The sequence below is a fragment of the Giraffa tippelskirchi genome, chromosome 10 (assembly GCF_054371585.1).
Source record: "Giraffa tippelskirchi isolate mGirTip1 chromosome 10, T2T-mGirTip1v1.2.pri, whole genome shotgun sequence".
In the NCBI taxonomy this organism is placed as follows: domain Eukaryota; kingdom Metazoa; phylum Chordata; class Mammalia; order Artiodactyla; family Giraffidae; genus Giraffa; species Giraffa tippelskirchi.
In genome coordinates this window covers 54993764-55020914 of record NC_137284.1, presented here as the reverse complement: position 1 = coordinate 55020914, position 27151 = coordinate 54993764, and the positions used below count along the sequence as shown (strand labels likewise).

The 27151-nt window shown below is 44.5% G+C and overlaps 1 protein-coding gene across 1 annotated transcript in view; it reads left to right on the top strand.

Moving 5' to 3' along the window:
* The window catches only part of ABCA13 (ATP binding cassette subfamily A member 13), a 413377-nt gene that overhangs the window by 357465 nt on the left and 28761 nt on the right, over positions 1-27151 (top strand). Inside the window, exons 60-62 of the mRNA XM_081536362.1 lie at positions 3785-3919; positions 5942-6045; positions 16841-16933. Coding sequence (XP_081392488.1) covers positions 3785-3919; positions 5942-6045; positions 16841-16933 — 332 coding nt within the window. The remainder of the gene's footprint in view (positions 1-3784; positions 3920-5941; positions 6046-16840; positions 16934-27151) is intronic.

Below are 27151 nucleotides of genomic sequence, written 5' to 3'. Positions count from 1 at the left end.
AGGATGCTGCCTTCATTCAGCTTGAATTTAGGCTCAGCAGGTTGATGTAATCATTTAAATTTTTTTCCCCATTGTCTACACTGCATAGTTTTGGACTGTATCCATGTCTGAGCCTGAATTCAGTTAATCCAATTTTTAAAAACTTACATAAAGTTATAACAAAATGATTATAACATGGTCTGGATTGCTAGACACATGTAAGAAAATTTCAGAGTTAGAGTCATATTCAAAACACCAAATCACACTGCCAATGGGACGGGGCTGGGATTTCTGTATTTTTGTTTTCCCTGGAATAGATGAGGTAGGCCCTTAGCCATCTCTTCTTTGTTAATACCAGCAAACACATATCAAGGAAATACCCTATTGCATCTTTCTACTTATCTTCTCCACAGATACCACTTGTCTCCCCAAATTTTCTTCTATTCCCAGTTTTGTTAGAAGGAGCTAGACATTATAAAACAAGAGGGACAGGGGCCAGAAGGAAATAGAGAGAGGATCAGAAGGAAGGCATTCTGCCTTAAGCCCTTCGCTCCCTTTTTCTACTTAACACTTCATTTTGATCTTTAATCTCATGGTCTATTTCAGTGTGGTTATTAACATGTAAGCTAGTGGAAAATTTTGGCTTTGAAATCAAATGGATGGATGTATGAATCTCTGGGCAATTTATTTTGATTCAAATAATATTTATAGAAGTGCCATTATGTGTTAAAGATGATTAGAGATTGAGGTGATAAAAGTGAATAATCCCAAATTCTTGCCTTAAGTGCAGTACAATTTCTAGAATTTATGGCAAGAAAATACCTAGTAGCGGACAGAGATTCCATTAACTATTGACATTTTGGTGTTTAGATGGTATTTTGCAACCACGGTGACTAAGGCATTACGTTTGCCATTATTTTGTCAGGAGTACTGAGTGCAGGAAAGACTGCAACAGAACGCTTCTTATTAGACCATTTTCAGTTATTTTTCTGAAAACATGACATTCCAAAAGTGGATCAAACTAATACGTCCATTCCTGTATATTCTGGATTCTTTGCTATGGTTAACCAGTCCAGAATTTGAAGTCTGCAACACTTAACCTTTTGTGAAATTGGAAAAGCATGACACATGTTTCCTGATTTCATAAAAATTATCAGTAATAGTTTGGTAGGTTTACTCAGAAGTTCTCTTATCCTGCAATGCATTTTCTACAGCAACAGGCTATACTTTTATGATTGTCTTATTTCATTTTTCTGTTTATCAGCTTTCATTTATGTCTTGCTAGCCTTTGAATGAACGTCCCGCTTGGCTCAGATGCTAAAGAATCTGCCTGTAATGCAGGAGATCCATATTCTATCCCTGGGTTGGAAAGAATCCCTGGAGAAGGGAATGTCCACCCACTCCAGTCCTCTTGCCTGGAAAATTCCATGGACAGAGGAGCCTTTGAATAAGGAGAACGGGCATGAAATAAAATTTATTTCTGATACATATGTACATTTCCAGTCTCTTTGGTACAATTTTTATGGATCTAAAAATAACCTAAAAAATATCATTTTCCCAGTGTGTCACTTTTCTGCCCCATAGCTGGTGGCACTGCCTCCCGGGACGAGTACTCTTCCCAGCAGACTCTGCCTTCCCAGTTTCCTCCCTTTCACGTGAACAGAGCCTCTTCTTCCAGGAAGCCTCTCTGGCTGCCTCCTTTCATTTTCTATGTGAATATCTACTTGTGGATTGGTTTTATTCTCTGGAAGACCCTCTCTGAGGGAAAAGTAACCACAGTCTTCACGTCTCCGATTCCAGCCATCATATCTCTGCCTCCCTCTCACAGGAATGCCTTTCACACTTCAGTCTGTCTTGAATCACTTGCTTTGCTTGAACAACTTTTTACTTACTTCATTCATTTACTTTATGTTAGTGGCTTCCTAGGTGGTGCTAGTGGTAAAGAACCCACTTGCCAATGCAAGAGACATAAGAGATGTGAGATCGATCCGTGGGTCAGGAAGATCCCCTGATGAGTGCATGGCAATCCACTCCAGTATTCTTGCCCAGAGAATCATCCCATGAACAGAAGCACCTGGTGGGCTACAGTCCATGGGGTCGCAAAGAGTTGGGTACAGCCAAAGCGACTTAGCACACAGGCACTTTATGTTAATTTAAATTACTATACTTAATGGAGCTATGGAAAGGGATAGTACCTATATACCCATCTGGGAAAATGATGTTATTATTTCCAAGATGAGCAAACTACCAACTTCAAGATGTTATTCTTTGGCAGATCTCAGGGGATTTAAGACCATCTTCAGGAATCTCTGGGGCCTTGAAATCTTCACCTTCTTGATTTATACTGTTTCAAAACTAGACCACTCATGGAGACTCTTAATTCTTTCTGGGTCATTTTGAGGCTGTGCAAATAAAGTGAAAGAGCAGTTTATCTTGAAAAGTGAAAATGTTACTTGTTCTGTCCTATCTGACTCTATGCTACCCCATGGATTGTAGACCACCAGGCTCCTCTATCCCTGGGATTTTCCAGGAAAGAATACTGGAGTAGGTAGCCATTCCCTTCTCCAGGGGATCTTCCTGACCCAGATCTCCTGCGTTGCAGGTGGATTTTTTACTGTCTGAGTTATCAGGGAAGCCCCAGTTTATGTTAAGGAGTTTTTATTGGGTGGCCTAAATATTATCCTAATCTTTTTAGAAGTTCTTAATATTTCATCATTGCAATTACTGCTGTTATTGTTACTATCCCAACGTTTATAGATTTATCAAAAAAAAGTGTATGTATGAGTTTAAAACTGTGCTCTATTGGGTTATTTAGAACACACACTTATTAGCTCACCCCCAGAGTCCTACAGAGGTTTTCGCACTTCTGTGGTGTTTGAATTGAGGTATGATCTTGACCAGTTCGGTTACATGATGATATTGAAAGAAACAAATCTATGGTAATAGTACTAGGATCACAAGAGTTAAATAAAATTGTTTACAACAGTTAAAAATCATGCACAGTTGAAAACAAAGGTTTCTTCATCTTGGCTCCCGGGGAAGCCAGTGCAGCCAGGAATCAGACAGAAAGAGTGTGAAGCAGCTAAGGTTGTGGTGGGAGGGGGGAGCTGTTTTCTCCTGGGAGGGAAGGGAAGGATCTGGGGCTTCCAGGAGGTATAAAAGTGTGACGGGCTGCAAGGTGGAGGAGGAAGAGGAGCGGTAAGCATGCGTGATGTACCGGGGGCTGGGATGCCCCTGGGGCTGGAGGTGCTCTGTTTGGTGATAGGCAGTCAGCATCCTCTGGACCTGATTAGAGGGTGCTCAGTGGTTGCAGATAAACAGGAGCCCACTCTTCTTTCTAAACTGAACCGAGTGTGCAGTCTCTGGGAAACAGTCTTCCTTTCTTGGCATATTGAAGGCTCTCCCTTGCTCCTCTGTCCCCTGAAGATTCCTCTCCTCAGATTTTGCCCCTCTCAGCTCCATCTTTGTCCTTGTTTGGCTCACCTGTGTTTGCTTACCTCAGCATGGAGATGTGTCTGACCCACGCTGGACCCCACATTGCTGGCCCTTGCTGCTTCCTGAGCCCTAGACCTGAGCTCAGGTTCTGGCCATCAATTCCGTAACTTATAGGCTCAGAAAACCCAGCTTTGTCCAGGGGGGCCCCTGCCTGTACATTTCCAGCATCCCTGTGTCATGGAGGTGTTCAGGAGCAGGGCTGAGTGTGGATGTGGGTAGGGCAGGAAGGAGCAGGGCTCCAGGCCCAGAAACCGGTGGTGGGGGAGCCTTGGTGAATGGGATGCCCTCACAGAAAGCCCCTCTCCTCCAGGTGGCTGGGGACCTCATGAGGCGCCTCCACCTAGAAGCCCACGTGGACAAACCCGTGGCCACCTACAGTGGGGGAACCAAGAGGAAGCTGTCCACAGCCCTGGCCCTGCTGGGAAAACCCGACCTTCTCTTACTGGTGAGTAGTGGATGGAGCAGTGACATGCCAGTGTCTCCAAATAAGATGCTTTGATCTATCAGAGGTCCTCCAGGGAGGATGTTCAAAATTTGCAATGTCACCTTTCTGAACTAATAAATGTTTTGCCCTGAATCAACATTTTCCAAACAGAATCTATAATACCATTGCAATTTTACAGAGACAAAGCAGACTCTTTGGAGTCCCTTTTATTTATCCAGTTGAAGATTCCATAAAATCTTAACACTAAAGACAATATTTTGAAAGAATACCAGAGCCCACTTATAATCTGAAAACCAAAGCACGCCTGTCCTCTGGCCTGTTGCTTTAAGTATTCTCCTGCAGATATGATGGTCAGAGCTATAGGGACTGTGTGCTAAATCTGAGGGTGGGGGTTGTGGGGAAGGAAGAACTTGTGGGTGAGGGGAGGGTGTCCAGCAGAAGAGCAGAGCACAGACAGTGGACCTGAGACAGGGCCATCTATGATCCACATGGGCAATGAAATTAATCCAGTTCGGCTGGATAGAAGCATGAGTCAGAGGTGGCCCAGTTGTCAATAAACAGAGTCAATGGGTTTGCATTTCAAAAATAGCTAAGAGTAGTATCATTTAAATAATAAAAATAAGTCATTATTTGTGGGCCATAGACTGGATTCTAACCATTAGAGGACCTCTCGGGGCTTTGCACTAGAAGGAAATCTGAGGAACATGGAACAATATGGGAGACGAAAGACAGCCTTTCTTTGCCTGTTCTTGTTTGTTCAGTGGAGGCAGCGTTTCAGTGGGGGAACTTAAGGGAGATTCAGAAGACCTGCATTGAAGAAAGGGCCCCATCATCTGTGGAGCGTCTTCTGAAATCTGAGCTGGATTCTCCTCTTACTTGCACTAAGCTTACTTTTTCCCAAAGTCCAGAATCAAAGATGACTGTGTAATTGCATCTTCTGAAACCGGGTAACCAAAGCTTACATTTGCGTGATTTTGCGGTTTGCAGAAGGCTTTTTCCTTACAAGAGAAGAGGCCGGCTTCCTTAAAGAGTTCCCGGCGGGGCTATTCCCTAACTTTAGCAGGATCTTCCGCTCAGCCTTGCCTCCACATATCTTGCATTGGATGGGATTTTGGTCCTTGATCCCACTCTCAGCTCGCTAGGTCTCCTGTGCTTGGGTGCAGTGACCTGGGTGGGGACTCACAAGTCCTGTACGTGTTTCCTCCTCATCTGAAATGGTCCTTGATGACAGTGTGTATCTTTTGGAGTCCTTGAAGGAACCCTTGAAATCTTCCACATGAAGCTTTAGTGACAGGGGTGACTGTGAGTGTGTGCATCTGGTGGAGGACGTGCACTGAAGGACGCTCAACATCCTCCCCAGAGACAGGACAAGTGTCCCCCTGCCGACACTTGTGTGGAAACATGGAATGATGCCTCCGACTCTCTCAGGGGAACAATGGCCAATCACACCTTCCACTTAGTTGGTTTATAACTATTCACTGTGTCATATGATTTGCACAAAAGACCCAGTATTTGCTTTCCTGTTCTGTGCCATGTTTTGTCCACTTTCCTTCTGTTTCTTTCTTTGCAGCAGTTGATGACCTCAGCTCTTAAGAAAAATATGTTCGGTACTCCCTGACTGCAAGAGCACAGAAATGCATCAGGCAGCCTACACACATCTCTCTCTAAAGGGGTTCAGATAAGAAGTGCTTGAGTGTTTATTGAAGGAGAAAGCTTCGGGTTTAAAAGAAACTTGACTGTCCTTGACGCTGTGAAATCAATGAAGCCTTTTTCTGCTCTTGTATATCTTCTAGGGTAGATGCTTCTGGTGTTTTAAAGAGGTTAGGGTGCATCAGGGTATGCCTACCTCCCCGGGATCCCAAGAGGACCCCAGCAGACTTGAGGGGTCCTGGCCTCTGCTGAGCATAGAGCATGGCCTGGAGCTGGGGCTGGATTTCCCTCCAGCCTTCATCCTTGCCCCTGGGGATCTTATTCCCATGTGCCTTCTCCATCACCCCTCACCTTGTGTTTTCTCTCCTTCAGGATGAGCCCAGCTCAGGGATGGACCCCTGCTCCAAGCGGTACCTGTGGGAAGCAGTGAGGAAGGAGGCTGAGGAGGGCTGTGCTGTGGTCCTGAGCTCCCACAGGTGAGCCCGGTGGCACCCAAACTGAGTGCAGTGCCCCCACCCAACCTACTTGCCCCACACAGCACTGCCACACAGATGTCATGTGTCACCCCTTGACATAGGTCAGAACACTGACCAGAGAGAGACCATGTGACGCAGCAAGGCCGCTCCCCCGTGCGTGGCCCAGCTGGGACCCTGGAGCCAGTGGCCCCTCACTGACCACACTCTGTCCGTCCGTCAGTCACGTCTGAAGAGCTGGGCAGCCTCCTCAGGCCCTTCTGTGACCAGTTTCAGCCCCTTTATTGCAGCATGAGAATTAGCTGAAGTGAAAACTCAGCATGTTTCTAAATACAGTCTCATATTTTCTTCCTCACAGAATTAGTCTTGTAGTGAGATTTTCACATCATTGGCTTGTTTTTAGCCTTATGCTGCACTGTTCTAGGCCACAGAGTGATGCAATATTAGGTTTCCTAAACTCACTGATGGAGAGTGAGCACAGTGATTTGGCTCATTAAGCCTTCTTTTTAAATTTTTTTTTTTTTAATTTTTATTGGAGTATTCAGTTCAGTTCAGCTCAGTTCAGTCGCTCAGTTGTGTCTGACTCTTTGAGACCCCATGAACTGCAGCACGCCAGGCCTCTCTGTCTGTCACCAACTCCCAGAGTCTACCCAAACCCATGTCCATCAAGTCAGTGATGCCATCCAACCATCTCATCCTCTGTCATCCCCTTCTCCTCCTGCCCCCAATCCTACCCAGCATTAGGGTCTTTTCCAATGAGTCAAATATTCGCATGAGGTGGCCAAAGTATTGGAGTTTTAGCTTCAACATCAGTCCTTCCAATGAACACCCAGGACTGATCTCCTTTAGGATGGATTGATTGGATCTCCTTGCAGTCCAAGGGACTCTCAAGAGTCTTCTCCAACACCACAGTTCAAAAGCATCAATTCTTCGGTGCTCAGCTTTCTTCACTGTCCAACTCTCACATCCATACATGACCACTGGAAAAACCATAGCCTTGACTAGACAGACTTTTGTTGGCAAAGGAATGTCTCTGCTTTTAAATATGCTATCTAGGTTGGCCATAACATTCCTTCCAAGGAGTAAGTGTCTTTTAATTTCATGGCTGCAATCACCATCAGCAGTGATTTTGGAGCCCAAAAAAAGAAAGTCTGACACTGTTTCCACTGTTTCCCCATCTATTTCCCATGAAGTGATGGGACCAGATGCCATGATCTTACTTTTCTGAATGTTGAGCTTTAAGCCAACTTTTTCACTCTCCTTTTTCACTTTCATCAAGAGGCTCTTTAGTTCTTCTTCACTTTCTGCCATAAGGGTGGTATCATCTGCATACCTGAGGTTATTGATATTTCTGCCGGCAATCTTGATTCCAGCTTGTGTTTCTTCCAGCCCAGCGTTTCTCATGATATACTCTGTATATTTGGCTTACAATGCTGTGTTAGTTTCTCTTGTATAGCAAAGTGAATCAGTTATATGTACATATACTCCCTCTTTTTCAGATTCTTTTCCCATATAGGTCTTTGCAGAGTACTGAGTAGAGTTCCCGGTGCTCTACAGTAGGTCCTTGTTGGTGGTCTATTTTATTCATAGTAGTGTATGTCCTACAGTGGAGATCAGGCTTTAGAGTTTAGATGTGTTCTTCTGACTTGCAAGTCTAATATGCCAGGAACAAAATGTTAGCAACTGTGAAGGATCCGGGATTCTTCCTTACTTGCAAGCTTACAGATTTGGCATATGGGCTTCCTGGATGCCTCCAGAAGACAGGAGCCTAGTGGGTCAAAGAGAAGCAACCAGCATCAGAAAAGTCATCTGGTTCCCTGAGCCTGGGTCACCCCAGGGATGCTGAAGACTCAGACAGAGACCTGTGGGCACAGGAGAGAAACACGGACCTGGGGACCCTCTGCTTAATAGCAGCTGACAAGCCAGCCAGCTCTGCCTCTGGGGGAGGAAGGCCCTCATTATGTGAGGTTGGTCATGCAAACACAGCTGTGGGCAAAGGCCCAGGTAAAGACCAGCTGGGATTTGCAGGCTGGGGATTCCTAACCAGACCTATGAGGGAGGAGGGGCCCTGAGGAGTGTCCTCCAAATTTCCTGAATGGATAAGTCTGAGCTGGAGTGAGTGGCCTCTCCTTGTTGCTTGATGTGAAACACAAAGCCAGCCCATCATTCAAGATGGGAGGTCTCTGAGGGGGTTCCGGAGACGTTGCCGATGACTGCAGCAGTGTCAGTTCCTGGAAAAATAACACCAGGTGCTGTCAATCCAGGTGCACAGACCCATGGCAGGGATGCTATTAATAGAACTAATTCCCCTGGGAGTGCTGGGGGCTGCCCTCAGGTCTAGGTGGAGTCGACCCTCACTGAGGAAGAATGCTGTTCACACCACTGCTTCCTCTTTTTGTTGTTTTTTTTTTTAACTTACACTCACTCAGTGATGGGCTTCCCAGGTGGCTCAGTGGTAAAGAATCTAGCTGCCAAGCAGGAGACCTGAGTTCAATCCTTGGGTCAGGAAGATCCCCCTCGAGAGGGAAATTGTAGCCCACTCCGATATTCTTTCCTATAGAATCCCATGGACAGAGGCATGTTATAGCTCATAGTGTTGCAAAGAGTCGGACACAACTGAGCAACTAAACGGCACAGCAGCACTCAGTGATCGTTTGCCTGCTGCCCAACTTTCCTGATTTTTTACTGTCAGACCTCATGCTCTGTAGCCCAATCATGTCTGACTCTTTATGACCCTATGGACTGTAGCCCACCAGGCTCCTCTGTCCATGGGATTCTCCAGGCAAGAATACTGGAGTGGATTGCCACCTCCTCCTCCAGTGCATCTTCCTATCCTAGGGATTGAACCCGTGTCTCCTGCATCTCTTGCATTGGAAGGTGGATTCTTTACTGCTGAGCCAGCAGGGAAGCCCTTACTGTCAGACTAACCACTGCCGTTTAAAAAGTTTCTTTGAGGTGTAATTTTTGTACCATGTGATTTCTCCACTTCAAGTGCACCTTCCTGTGTGTTTTTCATCACTGCAGCCCTGTGCCTCGTCATCAAGACCCAGTTCAGGGCATCTCCATCGCTTTGGAGGGTTCTAACTTAACACCCGTCCACTCTGGTCTCTCTGTCTCCATCAGTGTGCCTTTCCTGGATAGTCTGTTCACATGGTGTCATGTAACCTGTGATCATTTGTATGTGATTCTGTCACTTGTCCTCTGTCTGAGAGGCACCACTTGGCACTCAGCAGTGAGCTGTGTCCACTGGGCAGCAGGACAGCGCTTGCTGCCCACTCCCCCATCCTGGCCCTTTGGATGGTTCCCACATTCAGCTGTTCAGTTCAGAGTGCTGTCAACAGCCGCACACACGTCTTTGTCTAGACACACGTTTCTAGTTCTCTTAGCGATCTTTTTCTGGGTTGTATGGTAACTTGTGTTCAGCAGTTTAGAAAGCTGCAGAGCTGTTCTCCGAAGTGTCAATCATTTTTTAATCCAAAGAACAATAATGGAAATTTCCAAGATCTCCACGCTGCCATCAACACTGCTGGTCTTCCTGTTTGTAACCGTCCTGGTGATGTGTGGTTTTAACTCACATTTTTGTAACAAGCATCTCTCCTTGCTATCTGTTCACCTGTGTTGCTTCTTATAAGAAGCCAGCCGCTAACAGATCCAATGATCCCTGGATGTCCCGAGTCACTCTGTCTGACTCTCAAGATTTCTCAGTGCCTTTCAACACCTTGACTTTGATGTGTTTGGATGTAGATCTCTATGTGTTCTACCTGGGTTTTGTTCATGTTTCTTGAGGATGAGTCTATGAAAACTCTTTCTCCTGCAGTGAGCAGCTCCTGATGCTTATGTCTAGCTGTTTTTTTCAACTTTGTTTTCATTTTTTGAAGCCTGGATGTTTTTGGAGCCACGCTGTTTTTGTCCAGGCAAGTTGCCAGTTAGAGCCTTTGCTGGACCACTGCGGGTCTACAAGGATTCAGGTTCTGCTGTCATCTGAGTGTGGGCAGGGTGGGGCTTTCCAAGGTCAGGGCATTTTCCAGTCGGCTTGTTTTTTTCCTTCCTGGTCTCTCTAGTCTGTGTAGGGTACACGCAGATGGCGGGCGGAGGGCCTCTGGGCTCATGTGGCGTGGGTGGCTGGCTTGGACTTCTCGAAGCTCTAGTGCTGTACACAGAGCCTCATGGGCTCTGTGCGTGACACAGCCACAGGCCAGATGCTGAGCTACTGGCCCTTCCTGCTTGTGGAGTCTACAATGCGGACAGTGTTGACAGGCGTGGGCTCTGCCCCGCCATGCACAGGGCATGCATCCTTCCACAGGACAGAGAAGCTGCTAATGCTTGTGGCCTAGCCCCCTGCTAGGAGCTGCCTGTTGTAAGCCAGGATGCCACAGCCCATCTCCCTTCTTACCCTGGTTCAGCAGTTTGTCAGCTGTAACTTCCTCATGTTGTCCTATGTCAATTTCCAGAATTCTGAAACATATCATTTTTGTTCACTTTGTCTGGTTTCTTAATTGTCTTGTGAACATGACTGCCCTTGGCAGTATGGCTGTAGCAGAAAGTCCTGACTATGCTTTTTTTTGTGTGTGTCTTTTTTCTGTTTCTATACAGAAAATAAAATGTTACATCAAAGTGGGTTAAATTCAGCAAATCCCTTACTTTATCATAATACATTCTTGCTTCCAGTGACCATCTTTCTGTGCCAGTCCTGGGAACTTTGATTTCTGTTGTCATTCTGCCAGTACTTGGGTCTCCTAAGGTCTAAGATTGGGAACATGGTGTCAAGACAAAAAGTCTTTATAATTCTCATGTAACATATAATTATTGCAGACAGTTCTCAGAAAGACCACATATGACTGTAATTTCTTTCTTATATCCTCCTGTTCATTTGGTCTCACATTAATGATGTATCTTTATTTCCAAACATCTGTCTGTAGTCATACAACACGAAGGTCTAAATGACAATGAAGAGCAAGGCAGCCTTGGATTGATTCCTTGATTCTAGGAAGTCTCTGAACTAGAGTTTGCTTTCAGTTAGGAGTCCATCTCCCCCATCTCCAAGTTCTTATCCTAGGGGACTGTGGTAGAGAGCAGGGGTAGGGCATGAAAGTAGGAGTGCTGGGTCCTGATTTACTCTCTTTGAGGAATTAAAATCAGCCCGACCAAGAGGGCCAGGACTGCTTCCTCCTCACTCATCAGACGCTGATCTGAGAAGTTCACCATAGGATGTCCCCTATATACAGAGTTCCATTCTGAAAACACATTTGTAAGTTCAATTTGTTTATAAGTCCGAAAAGTTAGCCTAGGTACCCAACTAACACAATCAGGTCTGTAATACTATACTATATAAGTTTATATAACTTTTCTCACGAAAAATAAATAAAAATCACAAAAATAAAACATTTTAAATCTTACAGTATAGTACCTTGAAAAGTACAGTGATACCAGCTACATCACCACTGCTTTTACACTTGCTCCTGGACATCCAGGGCTTGAAATAAACACACTATACTGCCGTACTCTATCCAGTACTGTATGGTACACAAAAGCACAATCGTGTGTAGAGGATGCATGGACGTGACAATGTATGCCAGACCTGTGAAATGACTTACATGATTGGACATGTGAACACATATTCGTGTCTTTGAAAGTTTTTGACTTGAAGGTTTGTTTGTAGGGGATGTGCTGTATAAACACTTAAAGCTCTGAGTCACTTGACCCAGTTCTGTCCCCATCAGCTTAATTGCCAAAAATAAACAGCATAGTGTTTAGTTTTGAATAAATGGTCAGAGATTCCTTTCATTGTGTAGAACCTTGACTTTGTGTATCCTTCCTGATGCTGAAGACCATCAGCATCTCAAATCTCTGCCTCTGGGTCAAGACTCTATAGAATCCCGTTTCTGGAACATAGTTGTTTGATAGCAGATACTCAGGCAATTGGAAATTGTGAGTCATTGTTCTGCGGCCTGAATTAATATCAATTGTTGTTCGGGTCCTGTGTTTAGGAAGGTCATATAGAAGTGACTAGATATTCTAGCACTTTAATTAGAGACATACTGCGCACTCATAATAAAAAATGATATGGTTATTTTAAACTGAAATTAATTAGGAAACATAGAGAAAGATAACATCTGCTCAGAAAAATATATAAAGCATACTTGGGATGTGAATAGCCCTGAGACGTCATGTTAAGCTACTGTAACAAAGACCCCAAATTACAGTGACCCAGACCAGACAAACATTTTTCTCCTGCATTCACAGTTCACACTGGGAGGCTGTGTCAGAGCCAAGGATCATCCAAGAACTCAGATTCTTTCCACCAAGTCATTCACTCATCATCTTCAGTGTTGAGTTGACTCAGTGCTGTGTCCATATCCCAGCTTATGGGATATGGAAAGATCCAAAACCCAGAGCAAGTGGCTTGCCTACTTCAGAGTGACTCAGAAATTGTCCTTCACACTGATCTGTTTGGTCACATGTCCACCTCTGCCTGCGTTGAAGGCTGACCAGTATAATCTTGATAAGAACATGCAGTGACCCAATGAGCACACTGTTTTATGTCCATTCCCCAACAGGAAGACTACCATATTTTCTTTAGAATTAGTATAATACAACATGGTAAAAGAAGGAAAGAAATCCCACCATTAACTTCACTTTTCAGATATTTGATAGTCATACATTTTTTTGTGCCTTTTCTTACTTTTTTTTTTAACATATATGTGCAATTTTCCTAACATGCATTGTCATTTTACCATTGCTAAATCATTACCTTTTCCATATCCAATTAATTGACTTTGGAAACCCTCATTTCAATGGCTGACACACATAGGGATGTACCCTCATTTATGTTTCTGTATTATTCTATTGTGGAACCTGTTTCTAGATTTTTTACAGTTATAGATAGTTGTTATATGCATTCATATTTTTTGTATTTCCTAAGGTGAGTCCCTAGGAAAGGAATTTTTGGCAAATTGTTTTTCACCAAGGTATGCCAGTGTTTTATTCCCAACAGTCATATACACACTGACCTGTTTAAAATTATTGGGAGAATGTCTAACTTTGGGAGTATTTTTTTGGATCTGAGAAGTTATTGTTTTTATTCACACAGGAGATGGAGGGAAAAAGCATTTTTGTTGGTAACACACACAGGTATATGTGACAAATGCCTGTCAGGCTATAAAATAGTTTTAAGATCACTTATCTGATGGCTTAGTTTGTAATTTATTGGTATGTTTAATACCCGTGAATGATTTTTTTGAGAAGTCTATATATTATTTACCCTTTTTCCTCTCTTCAGTTTTTGTTTATTTTTACAGTAATATATATGAGTTCTTTGGGCTTCTGATGTGGCACTAATGGTAAAGAACCTGCCTGCAAATGCAGGAGACATGAGTTGCAGGTTCGATCCCTGTGACTCCTTTCTTGCCATATGGAAGATGCCCTGGAGGAGAGCCTGGCATTCCACTCCAATATTCTTGCCTGGAGAATCCCATGGACAGAGGAGCCTGGCAGGCTACAGTTCATGGGGTCACAAAGAGTCAACATGACTGAAGCAACTTAGCACACACACACATGAGTTCATTATAATAAGTACACCAAATAGTACCCTTTGTGTTTGTTGCAGTTTTTTAAATGTTAGTTTGCTGTGTTTGACATACTTACTAGAAGTTTTCAGCTTTTAATTGTCAAGTACATAAAACTTTTCCTTCACAGTTCATTCCATTGCTCTTATGCTTGGAATCATGTTCCCTTCTCTGGTCTGTATTTAAAATGCTAATGTCTCATCTGCACTGTCATATTTTGTTCCAAAGATCTTCCTTGTAATTCCTTAGCATACTGTCTCTCTTTTTTTTTTTTTAATAAATTTATTTATTTTAGTTGGGGGCTAATTACTTTACAATATTGTAGTAGTTTTTGCCATACATTGACATGAATCAGCCATGGGTTTACATGTGTTCCCCTTCCTGGACCCCCCTCCCACCTCCCTCCCCATCGCATCCCTCTGGGTCATCCCATTGCCCCAGCCCTGAGCATTTGTCTCATGCATCGAACATGGAATGATGTTCTGTTTCACATAAGATAATATACATGTTTCAATGCTATTCTCCCAGAACGTTCCACCCTCACCTTCTCCCTCAGAGTCCATAAGACTGTTCTATGCATCTGTGTCTCTTATTCTGTCTCACATATAGGGTTATCGTTACAATTTTTCAAATTCCATATATATGCATTAGTATACTGTATTGGTGTTTTTCTTTCTGGCTTACTTCACTCTGTATTATGGGCTCCAGTTTCATCCATCTCAATAGAACCGATTCAAATGTATTTTTTTTAATGGCTGAGTAATATTCCATTGTGTATATGTACCACTGCTTCCTTATCCATTCGTCTGCTGATGGACATCTAGGTTGCTTCCATGTCCTGGCTATTGTAAACAGTGCTGCGATGAACATTGGGGTACACGCGTCTCTTTCAATTCTGGTTTCCTCGGTGTGTATGCCCAGCAGTGGGATTGCTGGGTCATATGGCAGTTCTATTCCCAGTTTTTTGAGGAATCTCCACACTCTTCTCCATAGTGGCTGTACTAGTTTGCATTCCCACCAACAGTGTAAGAGGGTTACCTTTTCTCCACACCCTCTCCAGCATTCATTGCTTGTAGACTTTTGGATAGCAGCCATTCTGATGGGCGTGAAATGGTACCTCATTGTGGTTTTGATTTGCATTTCTCTAATAATGAGTGATGTTGAGCATCTTTTCATGTGTTTGTTAGCCATCTGTCTGTCTTCTTTGGAGAAATGTCTGTTTAGTTCTTTGGCCCATTTTTTGATTGGGTCATTTATTTTTCTGGAATTGAGCTGCAGGAGTTGCTTGTATATTTTTGAGATTAATTGTTTGTCTGTTGCTTCGTTTGCTATTATTTTCTCCCATTCTGAAGGCTGTCTTTTCACCTTGCTTATAGTTTCCCATACTGTCTCTTTTTAATTATTTAAGAAAATGTTAATATTTTCTGGAATGAGTCTTATTTTGCTTCTCTTCTTGTTTGACCTTTTTCTACCTCTCTCTAAATAATTTTAAAGTATATTTTACAAATTGTTTTCAATTTCTCTTGTGACGAGTGATAAACTTTTGATCAGTATTATACTAAATTTTTCTTAAAATTTATATAATACTTAAATATTTAGAATGATATAATTGTACATTTTGAATCTTGATAACATACTTCACATCAACATATTAAATTATATTGCAAGCTAAGTTATAGTTACAAATTACAGTGTTATTTGTTATATATAATATACTGTATTAAAGGATGACTTTTGTTTATAGTTTATACAAAATTTATTTTATACTTGTTACATTTTGTACTTACATTATATTATTTATATTATAATGATTTTTTTAAAATTTATCATTTAAACTGTATTTGTTCTTTTCCCTCTTTCTGATACATCTTCCCACTGATTCAAAATTTCATTTTCCATAATAAATCTTTCTTTCATAAGATTTCCACATTTTTATGAAGGTATTTCTGATCTATTTTGCATTTTTGTGCTATTGCTAAAAGGTTTTCTCCTATATATTTAGTAACTGTTTTCCTAGTATAGGAATACCAGACCACCTGACCTGCCTCTTGAGAAATCTGTATGCAGGTCAGGAAGCAGCAATTAGAACTGGGCATGGAACAACAGACTGGTTCCAAATAGGAAAAGAAGTACGTCAAGGCTGTATATTGTCACCCTGCTTATTTAACTTATATGCAGAGTACATCATGAGAAACACTGAGCTGGATGAAGCACAAGCTGGAATCAGGATTGCCAGGAGAAATATCAATAACCTCAGATATGCAGATGACACCACCCTTATGGCAGAAAGTGAAGAAGAACTAAAAAGCCTCTTGATGAAAGTGAAAGAGGAGAGTGAAAAAGTTGGCTTAAAGCGCAACATTCAGAAAACTAAGACCATGGCATCTGGTCCCATCACTTCATAGCAAATAGATGGGGAAACAGTGGCTGACTTTATTTTTGTGGGCTCCAAAATCACCACAGATGGTGACTGCAGCCATGAAATGAAAAGACGCTTACTCCTTGGAAGGAAAGTTATGACCAACCTAGATAGCATATTAAAAAGCAGAGACATTACTTTGCCAACACAGGTCCGTCTAGTCAAGGCTATGGTTTTTCCAGTAGTCAAGTATGGATGTGAGAGTTGGACTATAAAGAAATCTGAGCGCCGAAGAATTGATGCTTTTGAACTGTGGTGCTGGAGAAGACTCTTGAGAGTCCCTTGGACTGCAAGGAGATCCAACCAGTTCATCCTAAAGGGGATCAGTCCTGGGTGTTCATTGGAAGGACTGATGTTGAAGCTGAAACTCCAATACTTTGGCCACCTGATGTGAAGAGCTGACTCATTGGAAAAGACCTTGATGCTGGGAAAGATTGAGGGCAGGAAGAGAAAGGGATGACAGACGATGAGATGGCTGGATGGCATCACTGACTCGATGGACATGGGTTTGGGTGGACTCCAGGAGTTGGTGATGGACAAGGAGGCCTGGTGTGCTGTGGTTCATGGGGTCGCAAAGAGTCGGACACGACTGAGCGACTGAACTGAACTGAACTAATATTTTGGTTAATTGTGTAGTTGGCCATGTAAATGAATTCTTATCCATTTCCAAAGTGCTTTTTTGAGTTTTGTGAGGTTCCCATACGGAAAATTAGCTGATTTTCAGTAATGGTGTGTGTCTGTCCTCACTCATCCCACTGTTGATTCAAGCCCTGTGTCTGGGGCTGCGGCTCACCCCTGGTCTTGTCTCCCACAGCATGGAGGAGTGCGAGGCTGTGTGCACCAGGCTTGCCATCATGGTCCACGGCAGCTTCCGATGCCTGGGTTCCCCACAGCACATCAAAAACAGGTACGTGCCATTTTTTCGTTTAAATGCCTGCTGTGAATTTGTAGCCGGACCGGTTATAACCAGAGGGGCATTAGGGTTGGCATGGTCAAGGCACCTCATGGCCTAGGAGGGGAGAAGAAGGCTGAGATGTGAAGAGTGTGTGTGAAACACCATCACCAGTGGGTGCCCACTCTCAGCTCCACAGAGCTCAGTGTTTTCCCACAAGGCCTTCTGCCCCCAAGGACACCCACTCTCATTGTGGTGACATTGGGAGCATTCGAAATACCACTGCAGAGTCGAGATGAAAAGGGACCAAAAATATCCTCATTGATACACAAAACCACATGGAAAGATTGTACTGACATATCCTTCACCCAGAGTGGGTCAGTAACCTGTGCTGCACTTGGAAAAAGACCCCATGGATTTAAGGTGGTGAAAGATGGTCCTTGTGGTTGCTTCCTAGTTCAGCTAATAAACTAGAGACTTTGTGCTTTAATACCTTAGATTTCTTCCTTGGTTAATTGTCTTTTTTTCCATTTACTCTTTGGAATATTAATGATTCTGTAATCAAGTTGTATGAGTGTTTTTAGGTATTCGTATAACTTAAAGAAATTCAGTGTTGCCTAAGCTGTTTTCAAAGTTTATAAGGCATGCCACATTTTATTTTGTTTTACTTGACTGCACTTCACAGATGCTGCGTTTTTTTTTTAAGTTGAAGGTGTGTGGCCACCCTGCACTGGATAAGTCAGTTGGTACCATTTTTCCAACAGCATTTGCTCACTCTCTGTCTTTGTGTCACATTTTGGTAATTCTTGCAATATTTCAGGCCCTCCGCTAGCAAAAAGATTATGAGTCACTGAAGACTCAGATGATAGCATTTTTTTTTAGTAACAATCTTTTTTAAATTAAGATATGTACATTTTTGGGCTTCCCTGGTGGCTCAGACAGTAAAGAGTCTGCCTGCAGTGCGGAAGACTCAGGTTTGATCCCTGGGTCGGGAAGATCCCCTGGAGAAGGAAATGGCAACCCATTCCAGTATTCTTGCCTGGAAAACCCCATGAATGGAGGAGCCTAGCAGGCTACAGTCCATGGGGTCGCAAAGAGTCGGACACAACTGAACGACTTCACATCACATGTACATTTTTAGACATAATGCCGTTGTACAGTTAATAGACTACAGTATAACATAATTTTATATGCACTGAGAAACCCCCAAACCATGTAACCCCCTTAATTGTGGTATTTGCTGGACTGTGGTGGTCTAAACTAAACCTGCAATGTCTCCAAGGTCTGCCTGTCATTTCTTTTAAATGTGTTGTTTAATCTGTTCCTTTTGAGCTAGAGTAATTTATCCATGTATGTTGATAAATCTCTTTTCATTTATTCAACCTGTTTAAAGTTGAAATTCCCAAGCAGAGATTTGTTAAATTTGTAATATATTAGGTTGAAATATTTTTATTCTATGGAGAAAATAACAATGAATGCTTGGATCGAGACACTGAGTTGGGAAGTAGACCGCTGTTTTCCTGTGGCTCAGAGTTGGGGGACTGCTTGTCTGCCACGCTCACTCTCACTTCAGGTCAATCCCTCATCAGATAACCTGCTGGAAACTGCTCTCAGAATGTGCTCTGCTCACCTTTAATAAGGATCATCAAAAGAAAAATAGTATTTCACACTCCCTCACCTTTATGAATGCCCACATAAAGTTTTACAGCCCTTGCCTGATTGTTGGGTGATGTATGTCTGAGTTTGGCTACTTGCATTTCAAGAGGTTTCCTGACGTTGCTGTAGGTAGCAGTGAGCAAGGTCCCTGGGAGGAGCATCCTCTTCCCGCTTTAGTCTGTGTGCTCTCATCTGCTGCTTAGTTTTAGGTCTGATAACGTGTAATGTGTTGTTCAGATGGTAAAGAATCTGTCTGCAAATGCAGGAGACCTGGATTCAATCCCTGGATTGGGAAGATCCCCTGGAGAAGGAAATGGCAATCCACTCCAGTATCCTTGCCTGGAGAATTCCATGCACAGAGGAGCCTGGTGGGCTACAGTCCACGGGGTCACAAAGAGTGAGACACAACTGAGCAACTAGCACTTTCACTTTCACTTTCAATGTGTAACAGGATTGAGAACAGATCCTCAGTAAGTATGAACTATACAATTTTGTTAAGAGAGTTAGTCTGTGGGTTATTGACTGTAACCTTGAACTTAATACATTCAAAAAATTATTTGTAAAGTTGGTATTTTCTTGTGACAAACTGAGTACATTTGTTTCCATAATATTGAGATAAAGAATACAGGGTTCATCATAAAGTGGAATGCTGGGCTTCTAAACCTGGGGGTCATCAATGTGGTGCCTGCTTGTCTCCTCAGGATGTGTGTGGGGGCTTCAGGAGACAGCTCGGGGAAGACGGTGCCCCCCGGGATCTCAGAGCCATCACATTGTGTCTGAGCCTGGGGGGCGAGACCAGGTCCAGGTCTTCCCTCTGCCTCCCTCCCTGGATGACACTGCCTCTTCTTGGGTGGTTTCCATGGACACATCATTCTTGCTGCTCTGATTCTTTATTTTTAATTAATTTTTTAATTGAAGGATAATTGCTTTACAGAATTTTGTTGTTTTTTGTCAAACCTCAACATGAATCAGGCATAGGTATACATATATCCTCTCCCTTTTGAACCTCCCTCCCATCTCCTGCCCCATCCCACCCCTCTAGGTTGATACAGAGCCCCTGTTTGAGTTTCCTGAGCCATACAGCAAATTCCCGTTGGCTATCTAATTTACAAGTAAATTTATACTCTCTCCATACATCTCACCCTCTCCTTCCCTCTCCCCATGTCCATAAGTCTGTTCTCTATGTCTGTTTCTCCATTGCTGCCCTGCAAATAAGTTCTTTGGTACCATCTTTCTAGATTCTGTGTATATGCATTAGTATATGGTATTTATCTTTCTCTTCCTGACTTACTTTACTCTGTATAATAGGCTCTGGGTTAATCCACCTCATTATAACTGACTCAAATGCATTCCTTTTTGTGGCTGAATAATATTCCATTGTGTATATGTAACTTCTTTATCCATTCATCTGTCGATAGACATCTAGGTTGCTTCCATGTTCTAGCTGTTGTAAATAGTGCTGCAGTGAACAATGGGATATGTGTGTCTTTTTCAATTTTGTTTTCCTCAGGTACATAACTAGGAGTGGGATTGTTTGGTCATATGGTAGTTTTATTCCTAGTTTTTTAAGGAATCTCCAAACCGTCTTGCATATTGGCTGTATCAACTTACAGTCTCACCAACAGTGCAAGAGTGTTCCCTTTTCTCCACACCCTCTCCAGCATTTATTGTTTGTAGACTTTCTGATGATGGCCATTCTGACTGGTAAGAGGTGATATCTCATTGTAGTTTTGATTTGCCTTTCTCTAATAATGAGCGATGTTGAGCATCTTTTCATGTGTTTGTTAGTCATCTGTATGTCTTCTTTGGAGAAATGTATATTTAGGTACGGAGAAGTACCCCACTCCAGTACTCTTGCCTGGAAAATCCCATGGACGGAGGAGCCTGGAAGGCTACAGTCCATGGGGTCGCTAAGAGTCGGACACGACTGAGCGACTTCACTTTCACTTTTCCCTTTCATGTACTGGAGAAGGAAATGGCAACCCACTCCAGTATTCTTGCCTGGAGAATCCCAGGGACGGCGGAGCCTGGTGGGCTGCCGTCTATGGGGTCGCACAGAGTCGGACACGACTGAAGCGACTTAGCAGCATATTTAGGTATTTTTCCCACTTTTTGATTGGGTTGTTTGCTTTTTCTGGTATTGTAAGAGTTGCTTGTATATTTTGGAAATTAATCGTTTGTCAGTTGTTTCCTATGCTATTATTCTTTCCCATCCTGAGTGTTGGCTTTTCAGCTTGCTTATAGTTTCCTTTGCTGTGCAAAAGCTTTTGAGTATAGTCAGGTCACACTTGTTTACTTTTGCTTTTATTTCCATTACTCTAGGAGGTGGGTCATAGAGGATATTGCTTTGATTTACGTAATCAAGTGTTCTGCCTATGTTTTCCTCTAAGAGTTTTATAGTTTCTGGTCTTACATTTAGGTCTTTAATCCATTTTGAGTTTATCTTTGTGTATGGTGTTAGGTCTGATTCGTTTCTTTTTAAAATAACCATTCCAGGTTTGATGTATGAGACAAATGCCCAGGACTGGGGCAATGGGATGATGCAGAGGGATGGGATGGGGAGGGAGGTGGGGGGGGTTCAGGATGGGGAACACATGCAAACCCATGGCTGATTCATGTCAATGTATGGCAAAAACCACTACAATATTGTAAAGTAATTAGCCCCCAACTAAAATAAATAAATTTATTTTAAAAAAAAGCATGAATTCTTTGGGAAAAAAAATAAAATAAAATAACTTATTTACTTTTAATTGGAGGATAATTCTTTTACAATATTTTGTTGGTTTCTCCACCTTTGTTCATTTGAATTCCTTTCCTGGACCCAACGGGGCAGACCCAAAAAGAACATTCAGAGAACGTTCCTCCAAAAGACAAGCCCTTGCCCAAGTCCTTTTTGAGCATCAAAGCCCAGCATCCCACTGCACGCACATCCTGCCACCTCCTCTATCCCTCCTGTTTTAAATGCATTTGTCAAAATATGAGTTGTCATGAGGCCACCAGACTAGGAGATGATTAGACTGAGGGCTTTGTCACATCTCCTGAGAGGAGGTGTGCAGCTTGAAATCAATGGGGAGGTGCCAGGTTGGCCTAGTGGAGTCTCTCCCACTGGGTGCCCGTCAGTCTGGGGAGTGGAGCTCATGGCTCCTGTGGCATGCATAGGCCTGTTAGGTGGGCATCTCAGGAGAGGGGACCACTCTGGTTGGGGGTCATAGAGAAATCTCTGAGTACAGGTAAAAGTACCAGGGGGAGACTGTTTAAAGGGCATTGGATTCTTGATTGCATAATAAACACATCTCTACAAATTCTGGCAATAAGCAGTTCATGATCTGAGCCACAGTCTGCTCCTGGTCTTGTTTTTGCTGACTGTATAGAGCTTCTCCATCTTTGGCTGCAAAGAATATAATCAATCTGATTTTGGTGTTGACCATCTGGTGATGTCCACGTGTAGAGTCTTCTCTTGTGTTGTTGGAATAGGGTGTTTGCTATTACCAGTGCGTTCTCGTGGCAAAACTCTATTAGCCTTTGCCCTGCTTCATTCTGTACTCCAAGGCCAAACCTGCCTGTTACGCCAGGTGTTTCTTGACTTCCTACTTTTGCATTCCAGTCCCCTCTAATGAAAAGGACATCTTTTTTGGGTGTTAGTTCTAGAAGGTCTTGTAGGTCTTCATAGAATCGTTCAACTTCAGCTTCTTTGGCATTACTGGTCGGGGCATAGACTTGGATTACTGTGATATTGAATGGTTTGCCTTGGAAGCCAACAGAGATCATTCTGTCGTTTTTGAGATTGCATCCAAGTACTGCATTTCGGACTCTTTTGTTGACCATGATGGCTACTCCATTTCTTCTGAGGGATTCTTGCCCACAGTAGTAGATATAATGGTCATCTGAGTTAAATTCACCCATTCCAGTCCATCTTAGTTCGCTGATTCCTAGAATGTCAACGTTCACTCTTGCCATCTCCTGTTTGACCACTTCCAGTTTGCCTTGATTCATGGACCTAACATTCCAGGTTCCTATGCAATATTGCTCTTTACAGCATCGGACTTTGCGTCTATCACCAGTCATATCCACAGTTGGGTATCGTTTTTGCTTTGGCTCCATCCCATCATTCTTTCTAGAGTTATTTCTCCACTGATCTCCATTAGCATATTGGGCACCTACTGACCTGGGGAGTTCATCTTTCAGTGTCCTATCCTTTTGCCTTTTTATACTGTTCATGGGGTTCTCAAGGCAAGAATACTGAAGTGGTTTGCCATGCCCTTCTGCAGTGGACCACAATCTGTCAGACCTCTCCACCATGACCCATCCGTCTTGGGTGGCCCCACACGGCATGGCTTAGTTTCATTGAGATAGACAAGGCTGTGGTCCGTGTGATCAGATTAGCTAGTTTTCTGTAGTTTTAGTTTTAGTGTGTCTGCCCTCTGATGCCCTCTCACAACACTTACCGTCTTACTTGGGTTTCTCTTACCTTGGGCCTTGGGTAATTCCTCTTGCCGCCGCCGCTGCCACCGTTGCCCCCGGCCTGGCCTAGCCCCTCTCGACTGCCGCCCCCAGCCCTCGGCCCCCAGCCCCCGGCCCGGCCTAGGCCCTGTCGGCCGCTGCCCCCGGCCCCTGGCCCGGCCTAGCCCCTCTCGGCCGCCGCCCCCGGCCCCCGGGCCCCGGCCCGGCCTAGGCCCTCTCGGCCGCCGCCCCCGGCCCCCGGCCCGGCCTAGCCCCTCTCGGCCGCCGCCCCCAGCCCCCGGCCCCCGGCCCGGCCTAGGCCCTGTCGGCCGCCGCCACCGGCCCCCGGCCCAGCCTAGCCCCTCTCGGTTGCCGCCCCCGGCTCCCGGCCCCCGGCCCCCGGCCCAGCCTCTGTCGGCCGCCGCCCCCGGCCCCCAGCCCCCGGCCTGGCCTAGCCCCTCTCGGCCGCCGCCACGGCCCCCGGCCCGGCCTAGCCCCTCTCAGTTGCCGCCCCCGGCCCCCGGCCCGGCCTAGCTCCTCTCGGCCACGCTTCTGCGCGGAGCCGTCGCAGCCGCCTCGCTTCTGCGCCAAGCCGTCGCAGCCGCCTCACTTCAGACTTAAATTGAAGAAAGTAGGGAAAACCACTAGACAATTCAGGTATGACCTAGATCAAATCCCTTATGAGTATACAGTGGAAGTGACAAATAGATTTAAGGGACTAGACCTGATAGACAGAATGCCTGATGAACTATGGACAGAGGTTCGTGACATTGTACAGGAGACAGGGATCAAGAAAATCCCCATGGAAAAGAAATGCAAAAAAGCTAAATGGCTGTCTGAGGAGGCCTTACAGATAGCTGGGAAGAGAAGAGAAGCGAAAAGCAAAGGAGAAAAGGAAAGATATTCTCATCTGAATGCAGAGTTCCAAAGAATAGCAAGGAGAGATAAGAAAGCCTTCCTCAGTGATCAGTGCAAACAAATAGAGGAAAACAACAGATTGGGAAAGACTAGAGACCTCTTCAAGAAAATTAGAGATACCAAGGGAACATTTCATGCAAAGATGGGCTCGATAAAGGACAGAAATGGTATGGACCTAACAGAAGCAGAAGATATTAAGAAGAGGTGGCAAGAATACACAGAAGAACTGTACAAAAAAGATCTTCACGACCCAGATAATCACGATGGTGTGATCACTCACCTAGAGCCAGACATCTTGGAATGTGAAGTCAAGTGGGCCTTAGAAAGCATCACTATGAACAAAGCTAGTGGAGGTGATGGAATTCCAGTTGAGCTATTTCAAATCCTCAAAGGTGATGCTGTGAAAGTGCTGCACTCGATATGCCAGCAAATTTGGAAAACTCAGCAGTGGCCACAGGACTGGAAGAGGTCAGTCTTCGTTCCAATCCCAAAGAAAGGCAATGCCAAATAATGCTCAAACTACCACACAATTGCACTCATCTCACATGCTAGTAAAGTAATGCTCAAAATTCTCCAAGCCAGGCTTCAGCAATACGTGACCCGTGAACTTCCAGATGTTCAAGCTGGTTTTAGAAAAGGCAGAGGAACCAGAGATCAAATTGCCAATATCTGCTGGATCATCAAAAAAGCAAGAGAGTTCCAGAAAAGCATCTATTTCTGCTTTATTGACTATGCCAAAGCCTTTGACTGTATGGATCACAATAAACTGTGGAAAATTCTGAAAGAGATGGGCATACCAGACCATCTGACCTGTCTCTTGAGAAACCTGTATGCAGGTCAGGAAGCAACAGTTAGAACTGGACATGGAACAACAGACTGGTTCCAAATAGGAAAAGGAGTACGTCAAGGCTGTATATTGTCACCCTGCTTATTTAACTTCTATGCAGAGTACATCATGAGAAACGCTGGGCTGGAAGAAACACAAGCTGGAATCAAGATTGCCGGGAGAAATATCAATAACCTCAGATATGCGGATGACACCACCCTTATGGCAGAAAGTGAAGAAGAATTAAAGAGCCTCTTGATGAAGGTGAAGGAGGAAAGTGAAAAAGTTGGCTTAAAGCTCAACGTTCAGAAAACTAAGATCATGGCATCTGGTCCCATCACTCCATGGGAAATAGGTGGGGAAACAGTGGAAACAGTGTTAGACTTTACTTTTTTGGGCTCCAGAATCACTGCTGATGGTGATTGCAGCCATGAAATTAAAAGACGCTTACTCCTTGGAAGGAAGGTTATGGCCAACCTAGATAGCATGTTTAAAAGCAGAGACATTAATTTGCCAACAAAAGTCCGTCTAGTCAAGACTGTGGTTTTTCCAGTGGTCATGTATGGATGTGAAAGTTGGACGGTGAAGAAAGCCGAGCGCCGCAGAATTGATGCTTTTGAACTGTGGTGTTGGAGAAGACTCTTGAGAGTCCCTTGGACTGCAAGGAGATCCAATCAATCCATCCTAAAAGAGATCAATCCTGGGTGTTCATTGGAAGGTCTGATGTTGAAGCTGAAGCTCCAATACTTTGGCCACCTCATGCGAAGGGTTGACTCATTGGAAAAGACCCTAATGCTGGGTAGGATTGGGGGCGGGAGGAGAAGGGGACGACAGAGGATGAGATGGTTGGATGGCATCACCGACTCGATGAACATGGGTTTGTGTAGACTCCGGGAGTTGGTGATGGACAGAGAGGCCTGGCGTGCTGCAATTCATGGGGTCGCAGAGAGTCGGACACGACTGAGCGACTGAACTGAACTGAACAAATTCTGGATGTGAGAACACATAAGAGGGATGAATGTACACCAGCCAAAGAATGCTTTGATTTAATGTTGAAATTAAAGGGAATCATTGGGCTGAGTGAAATCAGCCCTGGGAATAGCTGATTTTAAAATATTGCTGGGAAAAGAACCTGATGCTGGGAAAGAGTTAGGGCAGGAGGAGAAAGGGATGACAGAGGATGAGATGGTTGGATGGTATCACTGACTCAGTGGACATGAGTTTGATCAAACTCAGGGAGATAGTGAAGGACAGGGAAGCCTGGCGTGCTGCAGTCCAAAGGGTCACAAAGAGTCACATACAGCTGAGCAACTGAACAATAAATATGGCTGAACAACCACGGGTTTTCTGGCCTTACCCTGGGTTTCACAAACATGCCTTCTTTTCATTTTGGGGTGGATCACTCTTTCAGCGGAGCCTGTCCTGTGTCTTGATCGACAGCACCCCCAGTCTGGGGATGACAGCCCATCGTGTCCCCAGACATGGCCCTGGTCGCGAAGCACCATCTCACCCACACTTTCTCCCGTGTCTTCAGGCAGTCAGAGATGGCTCGATACGTGGGCAGAACTGAGGTTGGAACTCAGATACCCCAAGGCAGGTCAGGCCGTAGCCCTGCCCTTTCCCTGACCTCCAATGTGTGGTTCTGAGTCAGCTAGAGGAAGGTCTATGAGCCGGATGGGCTGGGAACAGGCCTGGTGAGGGGCCAGCTCTGCACACACTGGGGGATGGTTCTTCCCACAGGCTGATCCTCTGGGCCCTGGGTGATCTCAATTTGCAGAAGTTCCAGGATCTGAGTGTGAAGAGCATCTTCCTCTCCTTCCAGCCTCAGTCTTGTCCAGCTCGGATGTGAGAAATGGTACCCGGGTGCCAGCGGGCCTGGAGGGCACTCTGAAGATGGCATGTTGGGGTCCCCCCACATCCTCTGAATACCCCTCCCCTTCCTGCCTTGTTGTCTCCTGCTTGCTTGGACACCTTGCAGCCATGACTGCACCCCCACCAAGCTGCCCGCACCATCCTTCTTCCTGGTTGGGGAGCCGGGCCTCTGGCCTCTCCAAGGCTCAGCACTTCCCTGCCTCGTGTCTTCGCAGCTACTGCCTGTCTCTTCTTTGGCAGGAGCTGCCTCCTCCCTGCCAGGAGATCTGTCTGTGCCATACCCACCTGGTTCCAATGAAACCTGACGCTCCTGGAGAACACCGCCTGGGTCCTTCGCCAGCATCGCCCTGGGCTCAGCATCCGTGCTGTCTCAGGGATGGAACTTGGGGGCAGTGACGGCCAGTCCTGGATGCCTTGGCACAGGGAACCCAACAGAACTACTTCAGAGACGCGTACATGGTTGTGAAATGTTTAGGCTTTGATTACCAGGAGACCTCATGTTGCCAGACTCTAAATTCACT